This window comes from Styela clava, chromosome 1 (assembly GCF_964204865.1).
Source record: "Styela clava chromosome 1, kaStyClav1.hap1.2, whole genome shotgun sequence".
NCBI classification, from domain to species: Eukaryota; Metazoa; Chordata; class Ascidiacea; order Stolidobranchia; family Styelidae; genus Styela; species Styela clava.
In genome coordinates, this window is record NC_135250.1 from 22,445,531 (window position 1) to 22,470,963 (window position 25,433).

General features: G+C 35.5%; 1 protein-coding gene and 1 pseudogene across 2 annotated transcripts; both read left to right on the forward strand.

The window, feature by feature from the left end:
- The first annotated feature begins 392 nt into the window (after positions 1-392).
- LOC120346580 (thyroxine 5'-deiodinase-like) lies at positions 393-4,382 on the forward strand (annotated as a pseudogene). The gene is made up of 5 exons (XR_013477420.1): positions 393-529; positions 836-911; positions 2,193-2,315; positions 2,620-2,811; positions 3,129-4,382. The product of XR_013477420.1 is annotated as a thyroxine 5'-deiodinase-like (transcript).
- Positions 4,383-7,111: 2,729 nt separating this feature from the next.
- On the forward strand, positions 7,112-24,766 carry LOC120343909 (importin subunit beta-1-like). Its single transcript, XM_039412933.2, has 21 exons — positions 7,112-7,274; positions 7,820-7,959; positions 8,381-8,482; positions 8,910-9,110; positions 10,160-10,312; positions 10,611-10,685; positions 11,178-11,267; positions 11,842-11,952; positions 14,537-14,638; positions 15,021-15,192; positions 15,527-15,656; positions 17,837-17,951; positions 18,201-18,479; positions 19,130-19,238; positions 19,898-19,999; positions 20,164-20,246; positions 20,559-20,810; positions 21,468-21,573; positions 21,944-22,058; positions 22,711-22,960; positions 23,518-24,766. Exons 1-20 carry the CDS (start codon positions 7,232-7,234, stop codon positions 22,883-22,885), a joined length of 2,655 nt encoding a protein of 884 aa, XP_039268867.1. The 5' UTR covers positions 7,112-7,231; the 3' UTR covers positions 22,886-22,960; positions 23,518-24,766.
- Positions 24,767-25,433: the final 667 nt, after the last annotated feature.

Genomic DNA, 25,433 nt, shown 5'->3' on the forward strand with positions numbered 1-25,433 from the left:
CGGTAGAAAGACAATTTGGCATACCCGTAATATTTGTATTGCCGTTTGTGCCAGAATCTCCATGAGACAAAGCTGTCGAGAATGTGCCAGTGAGCATAACGCCAAGTTTTAGTGCCAGGCAGTGGGAAATTGTGCTGTTATCCTAGTATGAGTCAGAATCGTCAGACTAAATTGAAGACAAATTATCGACTGAGATCAAATAGAATTTGCTTGGCAATACTTTACAACAATAGGCTTCATATGCAACATTAATTAAAAGTCTAACTAATTACTATATTGTACTAGAATGCAAAATAATCAACAATGTGACTATAATAGAACGCCGCCCATACACCAGGACAGATTTAAACGGTTAACCGTTAAAATACTTTCTTTATTGTTTTTACAGAGTTTGGTACAATGGCAAGTTTATATAGCTTGCTTGACTCTTTTCCAGTCAGAGTTTTCAAAAATGTCGTCGAATACTTATTACTCGTCATCACATTGGCTATTATGAATTTTTTCCGCCTGTTCGGCGTTAATATTTTTGGTAAGTATGGTGGCGTACATGATGCTATGCTATAACTACGTCGTAGCTGAAGACACAAAACAGTGGATGTATCTTATACCTTCAAGTTTGGATTTCGAAAATTCTTTCAACTAGTATTGAGCCGCAATCTACCTGTTCAAACAGACTTGATTTACATACGTAATTGATTTTTTAACTTAACTTTGGATTCTATGGCAGATCCTGGAATGAAATTTTAAATGAGAGTCTGAAATGAAGCCCATAGGCCATAATACCTGTTTTTCGCCAATTTTTCGATTTTAATATGGTTTATTTCACATTATCTAGGCCTCGTGTCAAAACTACACCCCCCGAACATCAAAAAACAAAAGGTGAAGCCACCTATTGATGAGCTTCCAAAATTGTAAGTACCGACAAGACAGGTTACCCGATATTCACAATTTTACCTATTCGATACCTTTTTCAAATTTGTAGTAACTCCGTAGTATGGGTGTAGGTATTGTTGCATAATATTCAGCAAGTACTATGTTATACAGGCCTGGGCAAGTTGCGACCCGCGGGCCACATCCGGCCCGCGGCAACGTTTTATCCGGCCCGCGACCAAATTTCTAGATCTAGAAAAACGAGTTATTATATATTTATTGGCGACGAGATGCTAAAGGTAAATGAAGGAGTGAAGCTGCAACCAACCTAAATCTAGATTAAAGAGCGACAATATAACATATATACTAAAAAATAAACAGAAGCAATATATGTTTTAATTTAGGAGGCTTCGACAGATTAAAAACGCTGTTGTTGAAATTAGAAACTGAAAAATTTCATGTGTCCTCGAAATCATACTATGACTGAAGTTGAAAGACAGTCGGTTTGGCCCGCGATGTATATTTTGATCAATTTTAAAACTATCAATTCTATCTATCTAATTCTAAAATCACCGACGGGGCCTTACATAAAAGATAATTAATGTGAATTAAATTCAATCGATTTTTATGGTAGCCTACTAAAATAAATTTTACTCTGCGTGGTTTTATCACAGACGTAAGGATTTTTCTAGCAGTAAAATCTTCAAAACAGAGCGAAGTCGATTTTGTAAGAACGAATCAGATTGGGCGAATTCTCAAAACACGGATAAAAATGATCTGGCAACTTACGCCACATTTTCATGTCCGCGGAATGAGGTGCTATTTCAAAGCAGTAATGCTTATGTTTTATCAACGCAGCCGCGGTTAAGTTGAGAACAATAAAGCGAAACATTTTAAATAAGCCGTATAGCAAAAAATGCATCAAAACCAAGTATATTCCGGTAGTTTATCTCACATTTCTATAGCCACAGTACAATAGATATAGTACTTTGTTTTATTTAAATGTGTAATAAAATACGACAAAAACGCGCAATGTATGTTGACTTTACTTAGTTCGGCCCGGTATGTTGACTTTACTTAGTACTGCATTTTGAACACTCAATGTGGCCCGATAGCAACAATAATTGCCCAACCCCGATGTTATACTTTATAGTCTGCTAAACAGGCCTAGAACCGAAATTCTTTTGGGAGTCTCACTATATATATATATCTTATTCAAATCAAACTCGTTCGAGTTTCAGATTAAGTTCTTGTTAAAAAAGAGTAGATAGAACAATGCAATTCTCCACTGACAGTCTTAACTTTTATTACCGCAATTTTAGCACATTGGGTTTTCTTCGACACGTAGGTAAAAAATACCTTTTGGACATTCAAAGAACTGCAGTGATTGGACGAAAAGCACCGAATTCAACAATTTACGATCATGAAACTTTAGAAAAAAAGAAGTGAGTCTTTAAAAATAGATGTATTTCTCCTATTTGAAATGGAATTTCCTATATATATATAAACTAAAGTTGTAAAATATTAGAGTACTAGGATCAATTTTATCAAGATTCAAAATCCAATCATTTTTTTTTTTTGGATGAAACTATATTATGTGTTCATAGTACAAGCAAAAAGGTTAAGTCCTTCCGTTGGCACCAGGACATGTTTTAGAAAACATTGGTTTACTAATTCCATATAGTATATCAATACTTATAACTACAATTTTTGTTACCTATTTCAATGAGATCATTCTCTCCTTTCCAGGATACTAGACTACAGTAACATTGGGCGCCCACTGGTCCTCATTTTTGGATCATGTACTTGACCTCCGTTTATCAGCGGGATTGAACGTCTCCCTGCTCTTATAGAGGAATATCGTTCGAAAGTTGATTTTTTAGTAATATACGTTCAAGAAGCCCATGCCACTGATAGTAATTGGCATATGAAAAGCATGAAGTAAGTACGCTCCGGACGTCGATAAAGATATAATTACATTTTCAAACTGCTTTCAGGTAGAATCAAGGAAAACGATTCTTTTACATGTATTTTGATAGTTTTGTCAAGTGCAGGGTTTACGGTGAAATGCAGAGCTTGTACACAAAATGGTTGCTCTGCAAACAGTACGGTCTACAATTTGCTGATATGTTGTTTTCAATAATTATGAATTCGTTATTTTAATACACATTGCTCTCGGTTGCGACACCCGGGGCAGTAATAGACATACAAATTTGTTTTATTTTCTATTTGTTAATTAACATTGTATACATTCACAGATACCACATTTCCCTTCATAAAAGTCTCCAGAATCGTCAGTCTGCCGCAGAAAATCTTAAAGACTACTTTTCGTGCCCTTTGGTGTTGGATGGAATAGAAAATGAGGCAACGAAGCAATATGGTACGATTCCGGATCGTATGGCAATTATCTACAACGGTTGCTTAGAATATATCAGTGCGAAAGGACCTCTGGGATTTAAAGTGGATGAAATGCAAAAAGCTCTGAATAACATATTGCAACAATCTGAGTAGACATTAACGTGGTGTGATATCGTTCAAAACACTTATTATAGATTGATTGTGCGTCGATATGATAATGATCCCGAACCCTTTCTGACGACAAACCGACTCTGTTACGATGTTGAACTTTGACCCGTCTTAGTTTTTTAAAGAAATGAATCAAAGAAAATAGGGGTAGCCTAATAGTAATTTCCTTCTATATATACTACCAAAGCATCTTTCTCCCAGAATCATGATATAAACTTTCCAAATTTTCACGCTTAAAACTGATGACACCTATACGTTAAAATGCAGCAAGTTACAGTTATGTGCGAAATGTAAAACTAAAATTTTTTGCCCGTCGATTCCTTGGCATTAAAATTCATAGAGTTCGATCGAAACTAATGTTAGACCAACTGATCTACGTTATGTTATAGGTTAATAGAAGAAACAAAATATTTAAATACTTATTTTATTTTGTGTTTATCGGTTGGCGTAATTTATATCACTTCATATATATGGTCTATGTGTTTATTTTTGTACATAATTTATTAATAAAAATTATTCTATATATATAAAAAAATAAATAAAAAATACTGGCTAAACAGTAAATCTGCATTATCTCGAAATTAGGAGAATATCATATTAATTAAAACTTTTTAGTGGAAATGATACGAGAGAACCAAAAATTATGATTTTCATTAGTTTTTACCGAAATTGAGAACAATCCTTTTTTGACGACAGTCTGAACGGTCAAAAACCTTAATCTGTTCTATGTCATATTCTAAATTATTCTTCCTAAATAATTCTACAACTTCTTATTTATTTTTTCATTATAGAGTAAAGTGTTAATTACAAGAAATGGTATGTATAATAACAATAAATATGTTCAGAATTTATGACGGTACAGAAGAAAATTGCTGAGAGCAGATTTCTGTACCAGAGAGTTTTTCTGAACACGTTTGCTGTTGCTATACCAAGATCATTCCTACTACGCAATTGAAATATTTGTAATTTTAGTGAATTAAACTTATTCATTGCATCAATTTATTCAAATTAGTTGATTGGTGGAGGAAAACCACAGTATCGCCTGAAATTTCGTCATAACGTACCGTTGTTTTTAACAACTGATGGTGAGATGATCGCATGCTTGGTGAAATTTGCGAACGGCTTGCAAAAGCAATTTGGAACGTATTTTCAGGGCTAGTTGGCATAAAATTACGGCAATTAAGGCTACTTAGTGCAGTGGTTCTCAAACGTTTTAAGACGCGCTCTTTTTTGAGAATTTGTCAAGTCTCGCGCCCACCTCAAAAGTAACTAGCTAAAAATAAGCTGAAAATAACAGATAGTAAGACGAAAGTATGTTTTATTCAAAAACACGTTAAAATTACATGAATGGAACGTAAATATCCAGAATAAAGAAATGCGAATATTCAGAATAAGGCAGGCAAAATCAAATCTAACAAATGTTTTTATATTTAATTAGCTTCACGTCCCTCAAAAAATTGTCTATACCCTACTTGTGGGACGCGCACCATCGTTTAAGAACCACTGAGGGTCAGTGCGATTAATATGCTCAATATTTAGGAGCGCTTGGTTCAATTTTTCCACAGTAGCATCTTGTAGTATATATTTACGGTAGCATTTGTTTCTGCACCAAGGGAGAAGTGGTACTGGTCGAATAATCCTTCAAGATGGATGATTCCCCATCTTTGGCGCCAAACTGACAATTACTGGTTAAGAGTTTTATTAGTGATGGAATGACAGACTTTTGGGCGGTTTAAATTTCGTTATTGGCTCTATTTTCGCGATGGTGGATCGCAGTACTGGTTCTAAAACTTTCAAATTTGATCGATATCTTGATTTAACATAAGTTATTGTAAATTTTTTACAAGGATAAATAGAGAAAAAAGGAAGAAAAGTAACTATGGCTGGTTCCGACATTAATTGTTACCGGTACCGCAACCCACATCGAGCCCTTCCGCGACCCACTGGGGGATCGGGGCTCTCAGTTTGAAAGCCCCGTTTATTGCAATACATTTTTCTCCTATACACGTCCATACACATTGCTAATTTACCAAACACATACGACCTAATCACGCATCTGAGTTAGGTACGCTACCCTGCTCGGGGAAAATCATTTTGATTCCATGACGTCATGCTATGGTGGTGAAATGTTCGAATAAGGCGCGATGTGTGGCTTCCTGTACCAGTACCTCCACCAAAGCTTGTATTGTGGCCGGGTCATGCTTTCTGGTTGAGTTTTACATGGAAATTGTGCTATTCATCTTGTATTTAGAGTGGCCCTAGTAGAGTGAGGTACGCCTATTTTATGTAATGTGATAGAATACCGTACAATGCCTTGTGAACAGGTTTTAGCGTTTGCGAGTCACAAGGCAGCAAGACCAACTGGTGAATGCAGATGTTTTTGCTATCTCTGGATCTGGATGTGCCCTCCGTTTGCTGTTGTTTGTTCTACTGTTCTAGCCTATGTCAGAGGGACCAAAATAAAATTGATTGATTGATATCAAAATTGTTTAGACAAGAATTTGTAATGAATTAAATTGTATATTTTCATCCTTTCCAGACATTTAAAATACAGAAATGAGGCATTACCGGTATCGGATTGACTTGGTCATTATTAGCTTAAGCCTTGAGTGTTTTGAAAGTATAACATCCCAAAGTTTATTACAATCATGTATTTTGTTTGTTTATTTCTGCTCCAAGCCTGGTTTAACTAAGTTCTGAAGTTTGTGTTTTTGTCATTTTTTTGCGCAACTTCATTATACTGTATTATTACTGATATTGAGGGACAACAATGTCCAGACGTCTCCCAAAGTAGGGGTGTCTGATCATCGGTAAAATGGGTTTCTCTGAAACGGGACAATGTCACCCGATTTGTATAGTGTGCCCTACTGTATTTTGTTTTATTTGAAAGTTAAGCCTGTCTGCCTGTATGAGGCAATTGATTTAAAATTTCATGAATTTTCATCAAGATGGAAGAAGTCACTGGGAAGCGTTTTTGAAGGCATATCTGGATATAGAACCAAGTTTTTATCAAAAATTAAAGTTGAACATGTATTCTTTTGTAGCGCAAATGCCTCTATATTCCGGTATTTTGATATTGCTTGTTTGTCAATCTTTTAAGGCCAAATCTGCGCTTACCTTACTGCCGTATGGCACAGCTCTCCGATTCTAAGCACAGGAGCATAGCCTCACATTAATACACATCAATTATAACAGTGAATGCGAATCCCATTTTTATGAGACATCTATATATTTACGTGGTGTCTATATTGCCACAAATCAACTGTGCAATAAACTAAGAGGAAATGCAATCTAAAAACGTCACTATTCTGCTATTGGATTTGTCGAAAAACAAAATTATGATTACCAAAGGAAGAATATGTTACCATAGTCCATAGCATTCAAGAGTTTTTGGCAAAGGAACAATTTTGGTCAGATTGATTTAAAATATTATCGAGACAATCATGGAACGATCTGACGTGTCGTCGTGCCAGATGCCCTCGTATCAGAGTTAAATAGAGTGTTTTTTTTTATTGTTCCAAATGTGGGAGCATCTTGAAATCTGAGAACTGTGCCCTACTGTGTGTTGATGAGCAGCCTTTGTACCCGTTATGCAGTAGTTTCTATATATTTGAGAATAGCTCACCTAGGTATTACTAAAAGGTAGATGCATTTTCACCTACAAAAAAAATTGAAATCTTCGCTTATGGAGTTTCTGCTGCTGTGAGCTAAAAACTAAAGAATTTTGTTTCAGGATAATAGGATTTTGTAAATTTCAAGGGCTGGCATAGTTTTTTTTAGTTTATTTGCAACTCTGGAACTTCAATTTTAAGAATAAGCTTACAAACTCAGTAAAATGGCGACTCTTGTGGAAATCTTGGATAAGACTGTGTCACCGGGTAACTTTATTGCTATAAATATTATTTCTCTAATTAAGCTTGTATTTTGAATAATCGTTTTCATGAAATCATGGCTCGATGATTGGCGCAACATTCACTGTGTTAGGAACAAGCTTTCCATCGCATCTGTGATTAACTTGTGTGAATTCGAATGTTTGAATCTCATAGTTTTACGTGGGAGCCGGGAGAATTGCTGGACTCCTCACTTCCGTAGTGCTGTAGTGTAATTCACTTGACCACTGGTCAGTTACGGCTTTCCCACTATCGAGCTCATGCATCTGAAACAAATAACAGGTTATCTTTTTCCATATCTGACTTGTACAGGATGCGCCACATGATTAGTCGATATTACCACCTATCCTTCATTGCAGCAAATATGAAAATCGTATTCCTATCCTTTTTTGCAAATTTCTGAAATTTAATATTTACTGGTAATAGTAATAGTTTATATATATATACACCTGTGACAGAATTTAGAAAAAAAACCTGGGGAAATTTAGAATATAAAGGTTTTCATAAAGTATTGTATTCATATTCTTTTTCAGACCCAAATGATATTAAGCAGGCACAAGGATTTCTGGAACAAGCCGCACAAAGCAGTCTTGCGGAATTTCTGGTCAGCTTATGTCAAGTTTTGGCAAACCCTGGAAACAGCCAAGTTTCGAGAATGGCTGCTGGTCTGCAGGTGATTGTCAAATATTTTTTAGATTGCTGCGCACTAAAAAATCAAAAAACTGCGGCACACTTATCACATAATAAGTTTTCAAAATTGTACAATCCGCAGATGTTATTGATGAATGCACATTTTTCTGTTCATAAGCACACATTCATTTCGTCAATGTACCAAAATCTGCAAAGCCATGAATGTGAATTACAATTTACTTCTGATTGATGCTATATAACAGTCACACTAAACACTATTGCTACTCTGCTAATTCAAAAATATCCATGGCATCATAATGTTACATGTTACACAATTTGACATCCACTTTCATCGAGTGTATGTTTTAGATGAGTTGAATGCTCTCAACTTGAATCTGAAAAAAGTTTGATTAGATATTTGTTAATTTACATAAATTGTATCACCCTTCATTTATGTTTTCAAGATAAAAAATTATACAACTTCAAAAGACCAAACTGCCAGGCTCGATAATCAGAAACGTTGGCTGTCTCTAAATGAAGCAGCTCGATCAGAAGTTAAAAAACTGGTAAGTATGACCTTTACATTACCATAAGCATTTTCCAATGAGGTGATGGTTTTTATGTGAAATGTTTCAGGTGCTGAAAGCATAGTGTGAGATCTCTGTATGCAGTATGAAATAGAGTTCAATCAATTTATTGCTATTTCAGAATGTTTTTAAAAAAATAGAATAACATGGTTGTTGGGTCTCTTAATAAAAGGGGCCCAGGTCTTTTCCACTCATGATAAGTTGACACAATAAGGTCTTTTCCACTCATGATAAGTTGACACAATAAGGTCTTTTCCACTCATGATAAGTTGACACAATAAGGTCTTTTCCACTCATGATAAGTTGACACAATAAGGTCTTTTCCACTCATGATAAGTTGACACAATAAGGTCTTTTCCACTCATGATAAGTTGACACAATACTAATATTTATTGTAATATCTCAGGTTCTTCAAGCATTGGGCACAGAAACTAACAGACCTTCATCAGCGGCACAAGTAATTGCATCAATCGCATGTGCTGAAATACCTTTAGATGGATGGAAAGAGCTTATTCCTCAACTTGTGCAAAGTGTGACTGCAGAAACAAGCACTGAACATTTGAAGGAGGGAGCACTGGAGGCTATCGGATACATTTGTGCAGATATGGTAATGTGAATGAATATTTTCATGGCACTGTATACTGACATGCAATGCATGATGCCCAGTTGGCAAATTAGTAGTAAGCAACTGTATGGTTTAAGAACTTGTGACTCACAGAGAAAGCTATTGCATGTCATATTGGTGGTCCTGTTTCCTGGTGACTATTTATTACTACTGACAAATGTACTATTCTGTTGCTTGAAACAACATCATAGATCTGAATCATGGATATCTCGTTGCTGACACTATCTTGTCTATATTACATATGCTTATTGAAATATATATAAGGTTACAATCAAAATACTATGATTAGTCGTGCTGTGGTTAATAACAGGATGCTGAATTAGTGTTACAATTATTATTATGATCTGAACTTTCAGAATTTTTCCCTCAAATGTTTTCAGTCGATAAACATGGTTGGCTGTTAATAACTTTACAATCAGTGCACATACCAGACAAAAGAAAAGACATTTATGTGGAATTGAGTATTTTTATACCAATTTGTATATACTAACGTGTAATTTCATCTAATTGTAATCTAATTGTTCATCTTCATGTAATTTTTATATTTTTAGCAGCTCTTCGCTTTCTAGTGGTCAATTGTAACTTTGCTCAGCAATCAATCCTTTCAGTTCCTAAGTGAATGCATGTGACAACCGTGCTTTGAGCAAATTTCCTCAAAAAGAAAAAATCTTTTTTTCTTCAATCTGTATATCGTAATTAAAATTACAGTTTATTGTGGGTCATTTTTTCAACTACAGCTCCAAACTTTTAGGGAATGCAAATTTCAAAAAATAAACTGTGTTGTATGCAAGCTTCGCACAACGAATGTTTGGAACGCTTCGCACAACGAATGTTTGGAACGCTTCGCCAAATCAATTTTTTTGAGTTTCTATGTAAAAATTTTGATTTCCATCGCCACCAAGAAATGTCTCAAATTCTGACTAAATCAAAATCTGATAAAAACAAATCAAACTCGACTCCATGCCTCATATAGCTCTTTAGCTCTCGATGGAACACAAAATAATATTTGTCATCATTTTCTTCTGTGTCAGGATCCACAACACCTTCTTACTCATGCAAACGGCATCCTGACTGCAATTGTTCAAGGAATGAGAAAACAAGAACCAAGTTTTCATGTCAAACTAGCAGCGACCAATGCAATGCTCAATTCGTTGGAATTTACCAGAGGAAATTTCGAAAAAGAGGTAAAATATTGTGCATTTCCCACTCAAATGACCATACTATAGTTATCCAAGAATTCGTTGTATTCAACTTGTATATTTCTTTAACTAGTACAGTGCATGATAATTGTAATTGCTGTACATTGCTATGCAATTGAGGGTTTCAAAAAAATCCCAAAAAATAAAAAATAAAATGATTTTTGTTTAAAAATTTTTTTTAAAACCTTGTTAGTTAAGATTATTTATACATCTTGTGCTCTGGGTCTTTTTTGCTCTTTCAGGCTTTTGCTTTCATCACAAATTTTCTTTTGCTTTTTTTCAGTCTGAGAGGCATTTTATCATGCAGGTCATCTGCGAGGCAACTCAAGTTGAGGATTCCAAAACTGGAACTAATTCAGTATGTTCAATTTTTGATTTGTAACACAATTTTATATAGGTATACTCATATTTGAATAAAAAACTCCCTAAAATATAAAATTACTTGATAATAAAGACTTTATTGTATCAACATGCTTGACCACATCTTCTATGGTTTTCACTGATATATACAGTTCCCTCTGTGTTATCAAACGTTAACTGTACCAGTACTGATGCCGGACTTATTTGAGCATTGCTCTCCTGTTATTCCTATCACTCATAAGTCATAATAAATAATTTCCATTATAAATATTGTGAATGTTTTGGTCTGATTACTTTACCAGACTACTTGTTGTTACTTAGTAATTATTACTTGTTTACATGTTTGTGTGAGGGTGCTACTTCGGTAATGGTGCAATATTATAGTTTGTAACAGGCCTGGATAAAGAACCTGTATATGTGTATCTGCTTTGAGGGCAAATAAACTTTTCAAATATATTTGGTATTATTCTTTTTTTTCTATTTTTCATAGATTCGTGTTGCTGCTTTACAATGTTTGGTTAAGATCATGTCTCTATATTACCAATATATGGAAGCTTACATGGGCCCGGCTTTATTTGCAGTAAGTACATTTGAGTACATTTTTCTATTATTACATTTGTTTCTATATGATTGCAGACAATGGTGTTTCTAACAATGGTTAAATATTATTTATTATTATTATGAGATCGTTTTACTTGGATTGATAACATGCCTGTTTGAAATATTCAAAACAGGCCGACTTCATCTCAGTGGAACAGTATTCGCACCCTAATATATATGAAGGATTATAGATAGGATTTTCCTATATATTCTTGGGTATAAGAAAGCCGGTAGGACTGCGTAATCAAACGGTGAACCACTGCCTTTCAGCGTTTTTCAGTCTATGGTCGTCTATATCAGTTATCGTAGCAGAGTCTTGGATTTCATGGTGGTGGACTCCGTAACTGGGAGTTCTCAATTCGTAACAGCAATTCTCTTGCATATTATTATCCGTCACAGTATTCAAGCCTGCGAACCCACGTGGGGTAATTATAGCTGCATTCGCAAGCTTGTTTCTAACATACTGCAAAATATGCCAACCAGAATATTCTCTAGTCTTTAGGTGACTATATTTTATATCCTAAACTTATGAAATTGTTTTTACCTTCTTTCAGATTTCTGTCGAAGCAATGAAATCAGCTGATGACAATGTTTGTTTACAAGGGATTGAGTTTTGGTCGAATGTCTGTGACGAGGAATCTGACTTATCCATTGAAATGGCAGAAGTGAGTAGCAGTGGCGCAACCAGGCCGTTTTCAACGGGGGGGTCCGACCGGAATTTACACAGTGCAACCACGACGTAAGTCGCAACGCCACTAGGTGTCGCCCCGCTGACCACGATAAATTGCTCATGGTTAAAAGGGAAACGCCATCGATTAAATCCCAGCTTTTCGCTTACCTTGCACTCGTTCATTAACGGCGCTTCGCTTGGTCTTGCACCTCGTGGGTAGCAAAACGCCGTTCATTACATTCCAGCGAATTGCTAACGAAAAGCTGTTAATTATTTTCAACGTTTCCCTCGCTTTGCGCCTCGTGGATAGTGAAAAACGGCTTGAATAAATTCCAGTGTTTCCCTCGTGCCGCGCCTTGCTCGTTGGGTGAATTCGTCAAGACTTCGTGAATTCGTCAAGACCTTTTCCCGACCCTAACCCCGGAAAAATTCTAAACTAAACTGAAGCTCACCGGAAGACATAATGAAAATTAAAATAATTGATTTACAACTAATTTTTGGAAACACAACTAAAAACTGACTAATTTAATGCAGGGATGTCCAAATCGAATTTAAATTCAAATATCGCAAACTTCAAATACTGTTTTTTCGTGTTTATAATAATCACGAATATGGCGCACATATCCTAGCGTCGTCGTCCATGTGTGGTTCGGCAATATATTACAGTTGACATGAAAGAATTTCGATAAACGCCGACTTGAAGAACTTATAAGACTTCGAGGACGTTTTTGATTGAAAATATTTTCTTATCGGGTATTTTAACTTAGTCGAGATGGTTTAGGCGTCCTCGGCAAATTGTGTCTTAATTAGTTGTTTTCGTCCTCAGTTTCGATAGTGACCGAACATAACAGGAAATTTTTTCATTTCTTCTAATTTAGCGCGTATAAAATAGCTCTTAAATAGTATTAAATATCTATCGCGGATTTCGTCGGCATCCGGCATTGATGACAACATCAGTTCAGTTAAAGTTAGCGGTATTCATTTACAAACAAAAATACATAACAGCCGACATGAAATATTCAAATCAGCGCAGAGTTCAATAATAAAACACGTTTTATGTTCTCAATATGCACATAGAAAGAAGAAAGGACAGAGAAATAACGACTAAAAACTAAGAACGGTATGGTATGTTTGTGTACTTTTGTTTACCATCGTCATCATAATCAAATTAGTTAAACCCGATTCCCAAATTTCCGTTCGCCAATAATGGAGAATAAAGATGGAAAAACGTGTTTTACTTTTTGAGTCAGCGTTGATTTAAATTTTTCATGTTATGTGTTATAATTTTTTGATTATAAACCAATACCTCCAACTTAAAATGAACGATATTGTTATCAACGACGTCGGGACTCGGGATAACGATAAAATCTCCGATAGAAACCAAATAATATTTAGAAGCTTTTTTTATAGATTGCAAGAAATTAAAAAATTTCCCGTTGAGTTCGATAACTATCGAAACTAGGGATGAAAACAATTAATTAGGACAGGATTTGTTTTTGAGTTTATTGCCGAGACGCACAACATATCTTGACTAAATTGAAATATACGATAACAAATGTAAAAAATTGTCAACCAAAAACGTCCTCGACGTCTTATAAGCACTTCAAGTCAGAGTTTATTGAAAACCTTTCACGACGACTGTTAGTTATTGCCGTGCCACACATGGCTGCTTTCGATTGCGATAAAAAATGAAATAATTCTGAAATGTTTTTAAATCAGAACGGGGGCGGTAGGATGTTTACGGCGTTTTCGGTTTTCGGCCTTTCATATGTAGAAAATCTTAGGTTAATCGAAGCAATATTTTTCCGAAAATAATTTTCGTATCCAGATTTTCAGAGTTTCTACTGCATTATTATAACATGAAGACGGGCGGCGTTACATTGCGTCAAGATGATGAAGCACGAGAGTATTCGTCACAAGAGAGAGAGAGATAGCATTATGCTATTGTCGCTTTCAATTCGCATCGACAGCGCGCGATTTCTACTTTTGAGATAACATATCTCATTTTCGAATACAAACATATACGCGGGATAGCGATTATTACGCAACTATCAGCAAAAAGGTATGATTGAAGTCGGGCGGTGTTAAATTACGTCGACGTGATAAAGCACTGGAAAAAAGTAGTTTTCACCGGATTGTAATGACCGTAGAACGACGTTGTTTTAACGTAGAACAATAATAAAAAAAAACGAATTTCAAACGGGGGGGGACACGACCCCCGTAACCCCCCCGCTGGTTGCGCCACTGGTGAGTAGCACTATCCAGTATTGGGAAGACCCGAGACTGAGAACTGCACTGCACTATGATACTGTTTAAGTTTAATTAGATCGTAACATTTATCACCAATTTTGTCTTTCATTGCGCAACATGATGCACGGTGTTATCCAGTGTATTATTCAACAGATTTTCAAAATGTAATTTAGCATACTTATGCATAATGTCCCTTTTGTTGAGCATAAGGTAAAACAGCAGTAATTATGATTCCTTGACTTTCTGAACCAGATCTTTTGTAGCCCTAATACTTTCAGAGAGTATTTGGATATCGTGTATTGAGCTAATCTCTGTATGTTTCCACACAGGCTGATGAAATGGGACGAGCACCAGAAAGAACGAGCAAATTTTATGCAAAAGGAGCTCTTCAGTATCTTGTACCAATTTTGACTCAAATCTTGACAAGACAGGTATTTTTTGTATTTCAATCTGAGCTCTGATTGGTGTGATTCAATATTTCTGAAGACTGAAAGGCAAACACGAATACAATGCTTTCTGGGTGTATGTTGAAAATTTTGACATCTTCAGAAATATGAAATTATGGCTATTGGCTAGTTAGAAATTAGAATTTGGACACCAACTCTGGTGAAAACATACTGAACTCGGTTTCATAGTCCTGATGTAGGCAGAGCAGATATAACTGTCTATTCAGCAGCAATTAAACTTGATTTTTAGACCTTTAGTAAATCATCATTTAACTGCAGAAAAGAGCAATTTTTTTGGCTCCAAACTGTACACTTGGTCATAATTTTCTCAGTTTATAGTATCATTTTACAATAATCTTTCATTTAGGATGTAATGGACGACGAGGATGAATGGAATCCATCAAAAGCAGCAGGTGTCTGTTTAATGCTTCTTGCTACATGCTGTGAGAATGATATCGTGCCTCATGTTGTACCCTTTTTGGAGGAGAATATCAACAGCCCGGACTGGAGATACAGAGATGCCGCTGTTATGACTCTGGGTGAGAATGAGTTCAATTTTTAATGAGTTTCTGACGGATTTCCAAACACTTCACACCAGAATTTTCTTTCTGTATATTCAACCGTTGCAAAAATTGTAATGTTTATTTTGATCTCTTCAACTGGACTTGCAACTGTATAGTCTAGAAATACATGTCTCGGCAAGTGAGATAAGGTAGCCACAAATGACATTTTTTGAGAATTGCTGTCAATTGGTCTTCATTTTCAAAATGTTTTTGATGTGTACGCTATTTCATTTTGCTATTTTTTGTAGTCTTATTTCAAAATTTTTTTGTTGTTTTTACTGTATAACTGAATATATTTCTGAAATTCCAGGTTCCATTTTGGAAGGACCGTCACCTGACCAACTGGCTCCAATCTTAGAGCAAGGAATGCCAACTTTCTTTACGTTATTGAAAGATGAAAGTGTTGTGGTTCGGGATACAACTGCTTGGGCTATAGGAAGGTTTGTGTTAATAACATTATGTTTCTAGTAATTCACACATATTTTTCAATAGTGTTGTTTCAATTTTTGATTGAAAGTGACAGCTAGAATGTGTTTCATACACCGGAAACATTTTTCACAAATGCGATCGAAAATCGGGGATGTGCAGTTGAAAAAAATTTACAATAGACCCTGACACCTAACTCTTGGGATTCGATAACAGGATTCGGTTTCCGCCTCTCCGGCACCATGCGTCAAATTTTGTATTTCGGGTTTCTAATTTATCAATTATAGACGTGCGTTTTTCTCGCGTGGAAATCTCTCCCGTTTAATTAAACTTGCGTCTGCTCGCAAAGAACCCGTAAATCTGTAAACATTGGACACTGTAATTTCGACCGGCATATTCAGGACAAGACGTAGGCAATATCACCTCACGGCGAAGACTCGTTATTGCACCATTTTTGCATTTTCCTGCTTTGCTATCTAGCTAGCGTATAATAATTATTTGTGCCGACTTGTTGGTGATATTCCGATAATCTGGATGCAACAATCTTTAATTGTTTACAGACGTGCCTTACTTCATTTTAAATTGATTCTCGCGACCTAAGAGTTTTCCCGAAAAATGATGCACGTAAACCAAAAGCCAGGCGTTAAATGTTATAGCATTACTTGCGATTAATTTGGATCAAATATTAGTTACGAATAATTTTATCATACCATTTTCCGAAATACAAAGTTATATCGCAAAACGCGAACATCTATCACATTTAAATTTCACTCTCAAAAAATTTCATATTTTCCGTTCGGTTTCTATCGTTCAAGATAGACGCACGTTTGATCGAGTGTCTGTAGTATTTTAGTCGCTGAGAACTTTTGCCACGTCTGGCGAAGATAGTGACGTATTGAATTTGAGTATGGCCAAGTCTGGGTACTGGGTAGATAATGATATGTTACGATAATCATGGAAAATGAATTCGTCTTTAGATGTTATTACCTAATAACTAAGAACGAAATCGCCCTTACGGGAACTTGGTTTTACGTGTCTTGCCCGCACAGAATAAAAAGTTGATTTTATTTGATAGTGGTTAAAATTAATATTTTACAACGGCGCATAGGTTGCACTGGTCACTCGACAGACTTACATTATTAACGATTTAATGCCGTTTCATGTCTATTTTTGTATTTAACCGCTTACTATTAAAGTGTGTAAAGCGTGTCTTAATTTAGCATATCAGTATTTATTAGTATTTAGGGATTACATACATTTGGAACAATTGGAGGCAAAAATATTGTAATATTCTTAAATTTTATTGTCCTGGGAACTGCCTGTTTAGTATCAAATTTTTTAACATCTAAATCCAGCAATGTGGAAATTCTCACTGTTTGAATAAGTATGAAAATAGAATAGGATTCGGTATTCTGGATTCGATTTATTTATTCTACATTGCCCATCCCTACTTGTGGAAAATAGTTTCGCCTCTCGACTCGCGATTATTTTCGACTCCCAACCTGGGGCTGTAAATTCTTTTGATTTTGACCTCAGCTCCGAACTTCGAGGAAATCAAATTTCAATAACAAAGCTTTTGAATCTTGAGTAATTTATAATTTTGACTCACTCTTCCAGTTCTTCAAGTTCAAAAATACGACTCCGACTCCGCTGTGGAGTTTAAAAAATACAATGACTCTAGTGAAAACAGCACTGAGTTATAATTGTAATAATATAGGGTTTGAAATGTCACATTACATAACATTTTTTCGTGAAAATCAACGGAATCACATTTTTTACCGCCAAAATTCTCTAGAATTTGCTGAATCGTCGAAAATAAATATCTAATTTGATAACAATAATCTTCAATTTTTTTTAAATAAAATTTTCCAGGCATTTTTGACTATCACTGTATATATACCTTAAATTTGATGTTGTGTTGAAATTTAAGTTACCAGGGATGTTAAAAAGCTGGTATTTTCAAACAAACTCAGATTAGCCCACGCTCTGCAGTGCAGTGTGGGCTGGCTTGAGTACCTAACTCAACTCAAGCCCGTATTTATTTTCAAAGTAACTCGAGTCATCTTAATAAAATTACTCTTCTCATCATCGATAAACCACAAGTGAGACTTAACTCGGTGCTTTTGTCAACTTCGGAATTGGATGACCTGTGACTCAAGTTCCATAATTCAATGTTAATAATCTACTATTTCAGAATCTGTGATCTGATTCCTGATGCTGTTATCAACGAGAAATACCTGATGCCCTTACTTACTGCAATGGTTGAAAGCTTGACTGCGGAACCAAGAGTGGCCACCAATGTTTGCTGGGTAATTTCAATTATTAATTTTTTACACTCATTCACACTGAACAATACCCTGTATCGAGCAGCTACTGATATAGAATTCGAACCTGGGTGTGTAATTTTGTACGCATCTTGTTAAGCTGCTCTGAAAATTAAACATACTGTCCAATATGGCAGACCAATATCCGCTCTACCAAGAATACCATTCCAAATGGAACCATGTAACTTTGTTGACTATCTGCAGAGAATCTTATCATGATTCACTATTTTTCAGGCATTTTCATCACTTGCCGAGGCTGCATATGAAAACGCTTGTAACGAAGCGTCTGGTGAAGATCCGGAGACCTATCCAATGTCTATGGTTTACGAGAACATCATCGAGAAACTTTTGAATACAACAGACAGACAAGACGGACACCAGAACAATCTCAGAAGCTCTGCATACGAAGCTATTATGGAAATGATCAAAAACAGTCCACAGGACTGTTACGATACTGTTTTGAAAACTACAAACGTCATCATGGACAGGATCAACCAACTTCTAATGATGGAGGTTAGAGCCGGGGTTTTCTACCTGTATTCTCTCATTACTTATCGATCTAAAAAGTCTGTCTGTTAGATGCACGCGATATCTCACGAAGGCGTGGTTGAATCTGCTCCAAATTTTGCATGTGCAATCATCATATCTCGCATCAGAAGCCTATTGATTTTGGATGAATTATGTCGTATAATTAGCGAGTTAATAATTAATTAGTGATGGGACACATGGTGTCACTATGGAGTAAGAGCGCTGTTTTGGGGGATCCCCTAACTTTCCATCGATAAGTCTTCGGTCTCTGACCGATATTCTCATTTACGTCCCATTTTTTTTTTTATATTTTAAATTTACCAAAGCCCATATTTGATCATGGTATTAGATAGCCTGTTCTTAAAGTAGAGAAAATTTAAAATTTTTGATTGTCAAATTTACCTCTGGGTTTGATATTTGATAATAAAAATTTTGACATATGCCGGCCCAAAATCGTCCTTATATTTCTGAGAATATTTTACTTGTTTTATCACCATTGAGAACCTGAATTTTCGATTCCCGTCTCTAGAGAATTTAGATTTTCTACATCGATTCTTTGGAGTTAGGAAAATAGTGTATGACATTGGAAATAATATGTTTTATTCGTATCATTCCTGTTTTAATTCCTGTTTCAGTCCCAGATTCATTCAAGCAGCGACCGATCACAATATAACGATCTTCAATCGCTGCTATGTGCAACACTACAAAGCGTTCTTCAGAAAGTGAAGCCGGAGCATGTTGCTTGTATGTTTATCATTTTTACTCAAAGTTTTTTATATATTCAGTAACCATTGTGACAAGGTCTGAACTCGAGTCACGAGTCGTTCACTGAGTGTCGCTGACGGTGAGTTGATGACACTTTGAGCCATTGATAAATGGCGGCTCAAGTCCGACTTGTGTTAATAACTCTCTCGACCAGTGCTGCATTTATTCTTTGATATCGCTTGGAACTTAGGGTTGAGTAGATTCGTCAAGTCAGATCCGAGACTCAAACACTCGGAGAGTGACTTGAGTCATCCAAGCGGAATGACTCAAACTCGACTAACCACCAGAGAGACTTAGCTTGAGACTCTTACGATAATTTTGAGTGAGCCTACGAAATAGAGAAAAAATTGAAATGAAAATTTTCTGCCCTTTGCCAATTTTTAAGGTAAAGGTGGTCAATACATACTAAATCATGGTTTGATTTTCGAACCCTATTTTGGTTTAACTCAATATAGAAGTTTCAAGTGTCGTTGTGACTCATTTCATTTTTTTCTATGAAATCTACTATGAGTCGAAGCTACGGCAACCTGATTTGAGACTGAATGTCCAGTGGCGGGACTTGAATTTGGACTCAAAAGTTAAAAATTTCCGGGGTCTCTCAAAATATTCGTTCTAATGATTTTTCACAACTTTTACAGCTATTGCAGACAATGTTATGGGTTCCTTGCTGAGAATGTTGGGATCTGGATCAGGCGGAGTTCAAGAGGATACCATGATGGCTGTTGGAACTTTTGTGGAAGGTAGAATTGTCTTCATCTAAATTGGGTTTATCCAACATAACATAATAACTTAACAACATATTTTATTGGCTTATCTTACAACTCTGGCTTTAGGCACTTCAACCCGACACATTTTGATTATTTCAATTTTTTGAGGGATTAAAAATAATCTGTAAATTTTACAGTTGTTGGAGACAAATTCGTCAATTATCTACCGGCATTCAAAGATTACTTGTTTTCTGCTCTGAGAAATCCTACCGAATACCAGGTATAGCTAATATATTTTAAATTGCTAGGTAGTCAATGGATTGTTTCCCTGACCCTTGACCCCAAAAAAAAAAATTCTACCTAAATTATTTTCGAGATTACTTTCAGAATTTGGTTTGTGAAAACTGGTTTATATCTTAAGATCGTCATTTTGTCCTAAAATGTGAAGGCTTTTGCTCATAGCTCGAAAAGAATGTGGTTCCGCAATGGGACTTAAAGCCCAGATTGAGAAACTCTGGGATTAACTATGTGGTTTGCAGAATAATCCTTCTTGCGACCACTTGCTAATATTCAATCTCTCTTTTTATTTCAGGTTTGCATTGTTGCAGTCGGTGTAGTCGGCGACATTTGTCGTTCCATCGGGGCTCAAGTCCTACAATATTGTGACCAAATTATGACCCACCTTCTCGATGATTTATCTGACCCAACTGTCCATCGAACCGTGAAACCCCATATCCTGTCAGTGTTTGGTGACATTGCACTCGCTATTGGAGCAGAATTCAAGAAATATTTGGAAGTCGTATTACAGACTTTGCAACAAGCAGCTCAAGCCAGAGTGGATACAGTGAGTCATTTACGATAGAATTCACATATTTATCCCAGGGAAGAGGAAAACCGATAAGACGTCTAAATTGTATAGTGAACCATGGTCTCTCGTTCAGTCACCAGTTCATGTTGGGTATGGAATTAGTCAGACAGCTCTTTGTTTTCGGAATTATGGACTTGGCGAGAAGTTCAGCAATCCTCTTGCTTCATAAAATGCTTATTCGCTCCGAACAAGGCCTTGTAGAAATATCCACCGATATCGAACAATATCTAGGAACCGGAATCTTTCTGATACTGCATTGTCTACCGGATTTATTACACCCTTGGTTAGCAAGGGATTTGAATTTGAGATGGGTATCTGCGTTGCGTCTATATGTAAATTGCTTGAAATATGGTATCCGATGTTTTCACATTACAGTTGTTTATGCCATCATGACAAACCAGTTCACTGGTATGTAGGCTAATGATCTCCACGTCAAGTTGACGGAGATTTCTACTATGACTCCATATTCAAACAAGAATACAATTTTGTTGACACTTTTGATAATAATTCTTGCCAACCTAATTTTTTTGCCTTTGTGACTTGCCTTTTGACATTGGATTATAAATTACGAATCTCTGTTAGTGTTAGTGCCATGGCTATTAAATATTCATCTTTCTATCTTATTTTCACCAGAGTGATTATGACATGGTGGATTACTTGAATGAACTCAGAGAAGGATGTCTTGAATCTTATACTGGCATTATCCAAGGATTAAAAGGAGATCAAAAAGACCCACATCGTAAGTAGTTGGTTTTTGGGGTAGCTAGTAGTAGTAGGTAAGTTTATTTCAACTCCATAATAAGCATGAAGGCGATACATGAATGATAAAAACGAATAGAAAAGCATGATTAAGGATGTTAGGAAAGCAATCAAGCACATTAAGTTTGAAACATACAAGCAAAATTTTTATAGATTATTGTAAAATAGAAGGGGCAAGTGTTAGCTCACCTGTACAAGAAAATAAAACACAAGGAAATGAAAATAGGCAATTCATAACTTGTTTTTATTAGAAAAGTTTAGTACTTTCAGGCGCGACCTTTAACACCCATTTATTTTTTTAATATTCTAATATTTTGTTTTCTTATTCTAACATATTTCTGAAATTTCAGCTGATGTATTACTAGTCAAGGACCACATCATGTTCATTCTGACTTTCGTTGAAGATATTGCCAACGATGAGGACCATAGTGATGGAGTCGTTGCTGCATCAAGCGGACTTCTTGGGTAGGTCCAATCAATTAATTCAGTTCTAAAATGGTCTAAATTTTCAACATTTTATTATTTAAATAACCAATTATCAAAATGAAAATTTGTATCTTATTGGACATAAAATTATCCAAATTATTGGAAAAAATCGCTATTCGCCATAACAAAGTGAACAATCGATTTCACTTTATTAGTATCTAGGGACTGTAGAAATCTTCCAGAAGCCTATTACTTTTATTTTTTTTATGTTTTTTCCTATGAGTCCTAAGGTAACGATAAGAAATTCTGCTGTTTTATGTTAGTGAAAGGAGAACACTGTTCATTCTATATTGCTTGACGCCGACAGCCTTTGTATTGCTCGTCAGGCCAATCTTTCTAGAAAACTCTGTATTATCAAGTCTTACCGAACTATCACTGATGCACAACTTTCATGTGTTTATATATAACGAGTAACTAGATTCAGGGCTTTTCAAAATTGATGTTCAGTATCTTGGCGTTGAATATTTAGAAGTGTAAGAAAATATTACATTTGTGTGATTTAAATTTTGGTTAAGATTTTGGTAATATCAGAAAATCTGTTTTTAAGATTCATTACCACCATAATCATTTATTATAACCATAATGAGTGCATTTTTCGGGTTTATGGTATCCATTTTTTACTCTTCTGCAGTGATTTATGTACCGCTTTTGGTGGTCAGTTCGGTAATCATCTCTTGAAACTTATCGATTCGAAACCCAAGATTCTCGAGATGTTAACTGAAGGAAGGAGATCCAAGACAAGCAAAACAAAAAGCCTGGCTGTTTGGACCACGAAAGAACTCAGAAAACTTCGAAACAAGGCATGACATGTCAATCCGAGGCACGACCTCGGCAATGTCAACAATAAATTTTGATAATGCGAGAGAGATTGTGTGAAGTCTGTAAGTATGGTATATTTTTCTCAGTTTTACAAAGCTATTTAAAATATCTTTATTAGTTACTAATCTATAATCTTGGCTTAATAACAAACAGGACCCAGATGACAGACTTTTGGCGTGTTTCCTTTGTAATCTGAGACGAAGTCAGGCTTTTGGGTCTTCAGGAGTCAGGAATTCAGACTAGAATAAGTTTACAATGGAAATCAAAATTTTTTTAGATACTTAATAAAATTTAGTTGACTAATTTTGATTTCTCAGGGATGAGTCTTGTAGAAATTTCTATCAAGCTGGAGATAAAGTTTTTTCAAGCAAGATAGGAAATCATTTGTGAATTTCTTCATAGTTCTGATAAAAATGCAGTCATCTTCCATGTATGGAACAAGTCGATCAAAAGCTGTTGAGCCATGCACATTTGCAGCCAGCTTACTATATTTTTAAATGGCATATTTTCAGTTACTCCTAAGCCAGGGTTTTGAAATGAAGTTATAAACCCAAAATTTAAATTATTAAGTTTTGCTTGTTTTGTGCTATTTCAACGGGAAATGTATTACTTTCAACAGTTTGTATGCTTTGTTCCTGAATCTCGTTTCTCTATCTCTCTACAAATCCCTTTACGGATATCTTCGAATGACTGCCCGTTACGACAGATGATGATCGATGAGTGTGCAATGTGATCGAGTGCGAGTGAGTGCTCCTGAATATCCCTCAAAGAGCGATAGAACATTGTGATACAAACGACCAACGCTGGTCTTCTGATTATTGCGCAATATTCCATATATGCTGTCTTAAAATAAGCTTCTTCAAACTATACAAGACATTCTGCTAAAATTAATAAATTACCGTTAAATAACTGTATTACGGCTTCTTTTCTGATCCCGAAAGCCTAATAAGGAAAAATAAGACTTAAGTCATGAGATTTATTATATTATTCGATACAGCTCTATATTCCAAGTTGAATGACCAAAACTATTCCATATATTGATACTTATTTTTCGAATAGTTTTTAATTCAATCAAACGCAAAGTTTCATGTTCTTACCAGCGATGAATTTATGCCCATGTTCAGTTAATTCTTCCCAATGTTCCTGTGTGCATGCTGTGCCTTTTTATTATTTGCGATTTGATCAAACATGAAATGTAAATTTGTGTCGTGATCAGTATTTAAAGATGAACATATGAGACAAATATTTAACAAAAAAGAATTGGTGTATTTTTTTATTGTTTACAGCAACATGATATGGAATTTTGACTTGTAAAATTCTGGCTATTTCTAATTCTATATGTAATTCTTAAAATCAACCGTTTCGTATTCTGCCATCAATGCATATTTGCCAAGCCTAAATGAGGTAAAAAGTATTTCTTCTATTAGAGCAATAGATATCCTACAATCTGTATTTTTCATCTTTGCCTACTTGATTGCGACACACTGGTATATTTCTGTGACTGATTTGAGACACTGTTGCCTGATGTTTGACTGTTATTTTTTGCTTTGATTTGAAAATGTGCTAAAAACCTACTCTTTTGCTAGAATTTTTTCTAGTTTAAGATGAGCAAAATGTTTTGGTTGAACTGTTATAAAATTTCTTGTGCTTTTTAAACAAAATCTTATTTTGCAAGTCTCCATATTTACCCGTCTACTTGTAAAAATTGATTCTGTTTCATTTACTAAACTACGCCCTTCAATCTGTCACATAATAATACATTGTGTTCATATGGACATAATGTTGTTTATATGATGAATTGATGACCGATTGGTACTGTAGGTTTGAGTTGATCATTATTTATCATTAATAAATAGTTAGCCTTTGAAGTGTCATGTTTTTGAGTGTCTTTGTAGGGAAATGAGTGATTTATTCTGGATTCCCGTGGTGGAGGTACTGGTATGCAGCTCAAGTCAAAAGTTTTCATCTCGCTCACTGTCTCAATCGAGTGTTGGGGGGAATACAGTTGCCAGAAAAAATACTGGGTAAAAAATGGAATGCTTTTTCGATGGAAAGATTCATTCCAGTACTTGGTGATTAATTAATTCACTATAACATAGCTGTTTTTTTTATTATATAGACTCTAACTGCATCAATTGTTGCTCATAGCTTTGACGAGACTGCTTTACTTCCGGAATAGTATACATGACTTAGCTTTGAAAAGACTGAGCCCATTGAATTCTTTGTAAAGAGCGCTACGGCTGTACATTCAGATATGATTGGAATATTTTGGTGTGCATGGCAAAAAAAAAAGTTGTTCAGGGGATGTTACAACAGTTTAGGGTCGTCCACGTCCATCAATTATGTCTTGGTAGGTACAATAATACTGGTATGGTTCGCCCTTGAGAACTACAGTCTCAGCGTTTGCTTGCACAGTATTTTCGACATAGAGTTTATTTCATTTTGTCAAACCAAGAAAACAATATATACATAACAAATAAGCAAATGTTTTCGGTACATGACTGGGAGGCAACGATACGACCTTTGGAGGTCATC

Excerpts from the sequence above, each read along its gene's own strand:
- LOC120343909 (XM_039412933.2), top strand. The coding sequence starts at position 7,232 with ATGGCGACTCTTGTGGAAATCTTGGATAAGACTGTGTCACCGG. Across the intron at positions 14,639-15,020 it reads CTCAAATCTTGACAAGACAG|GATGTAATGGACGACGAGGA; the intron begins GTATTTTTTGTA and ends TCTTTCATTTAG. Across the intron at positions 20,000-20,163 it reads TGTTGGAACTTTTGTGGAAG|TTGTTGGAGACAAATTCGTC; the intron begins GTAGAATTGTCT and ends TAAATTTTACAG.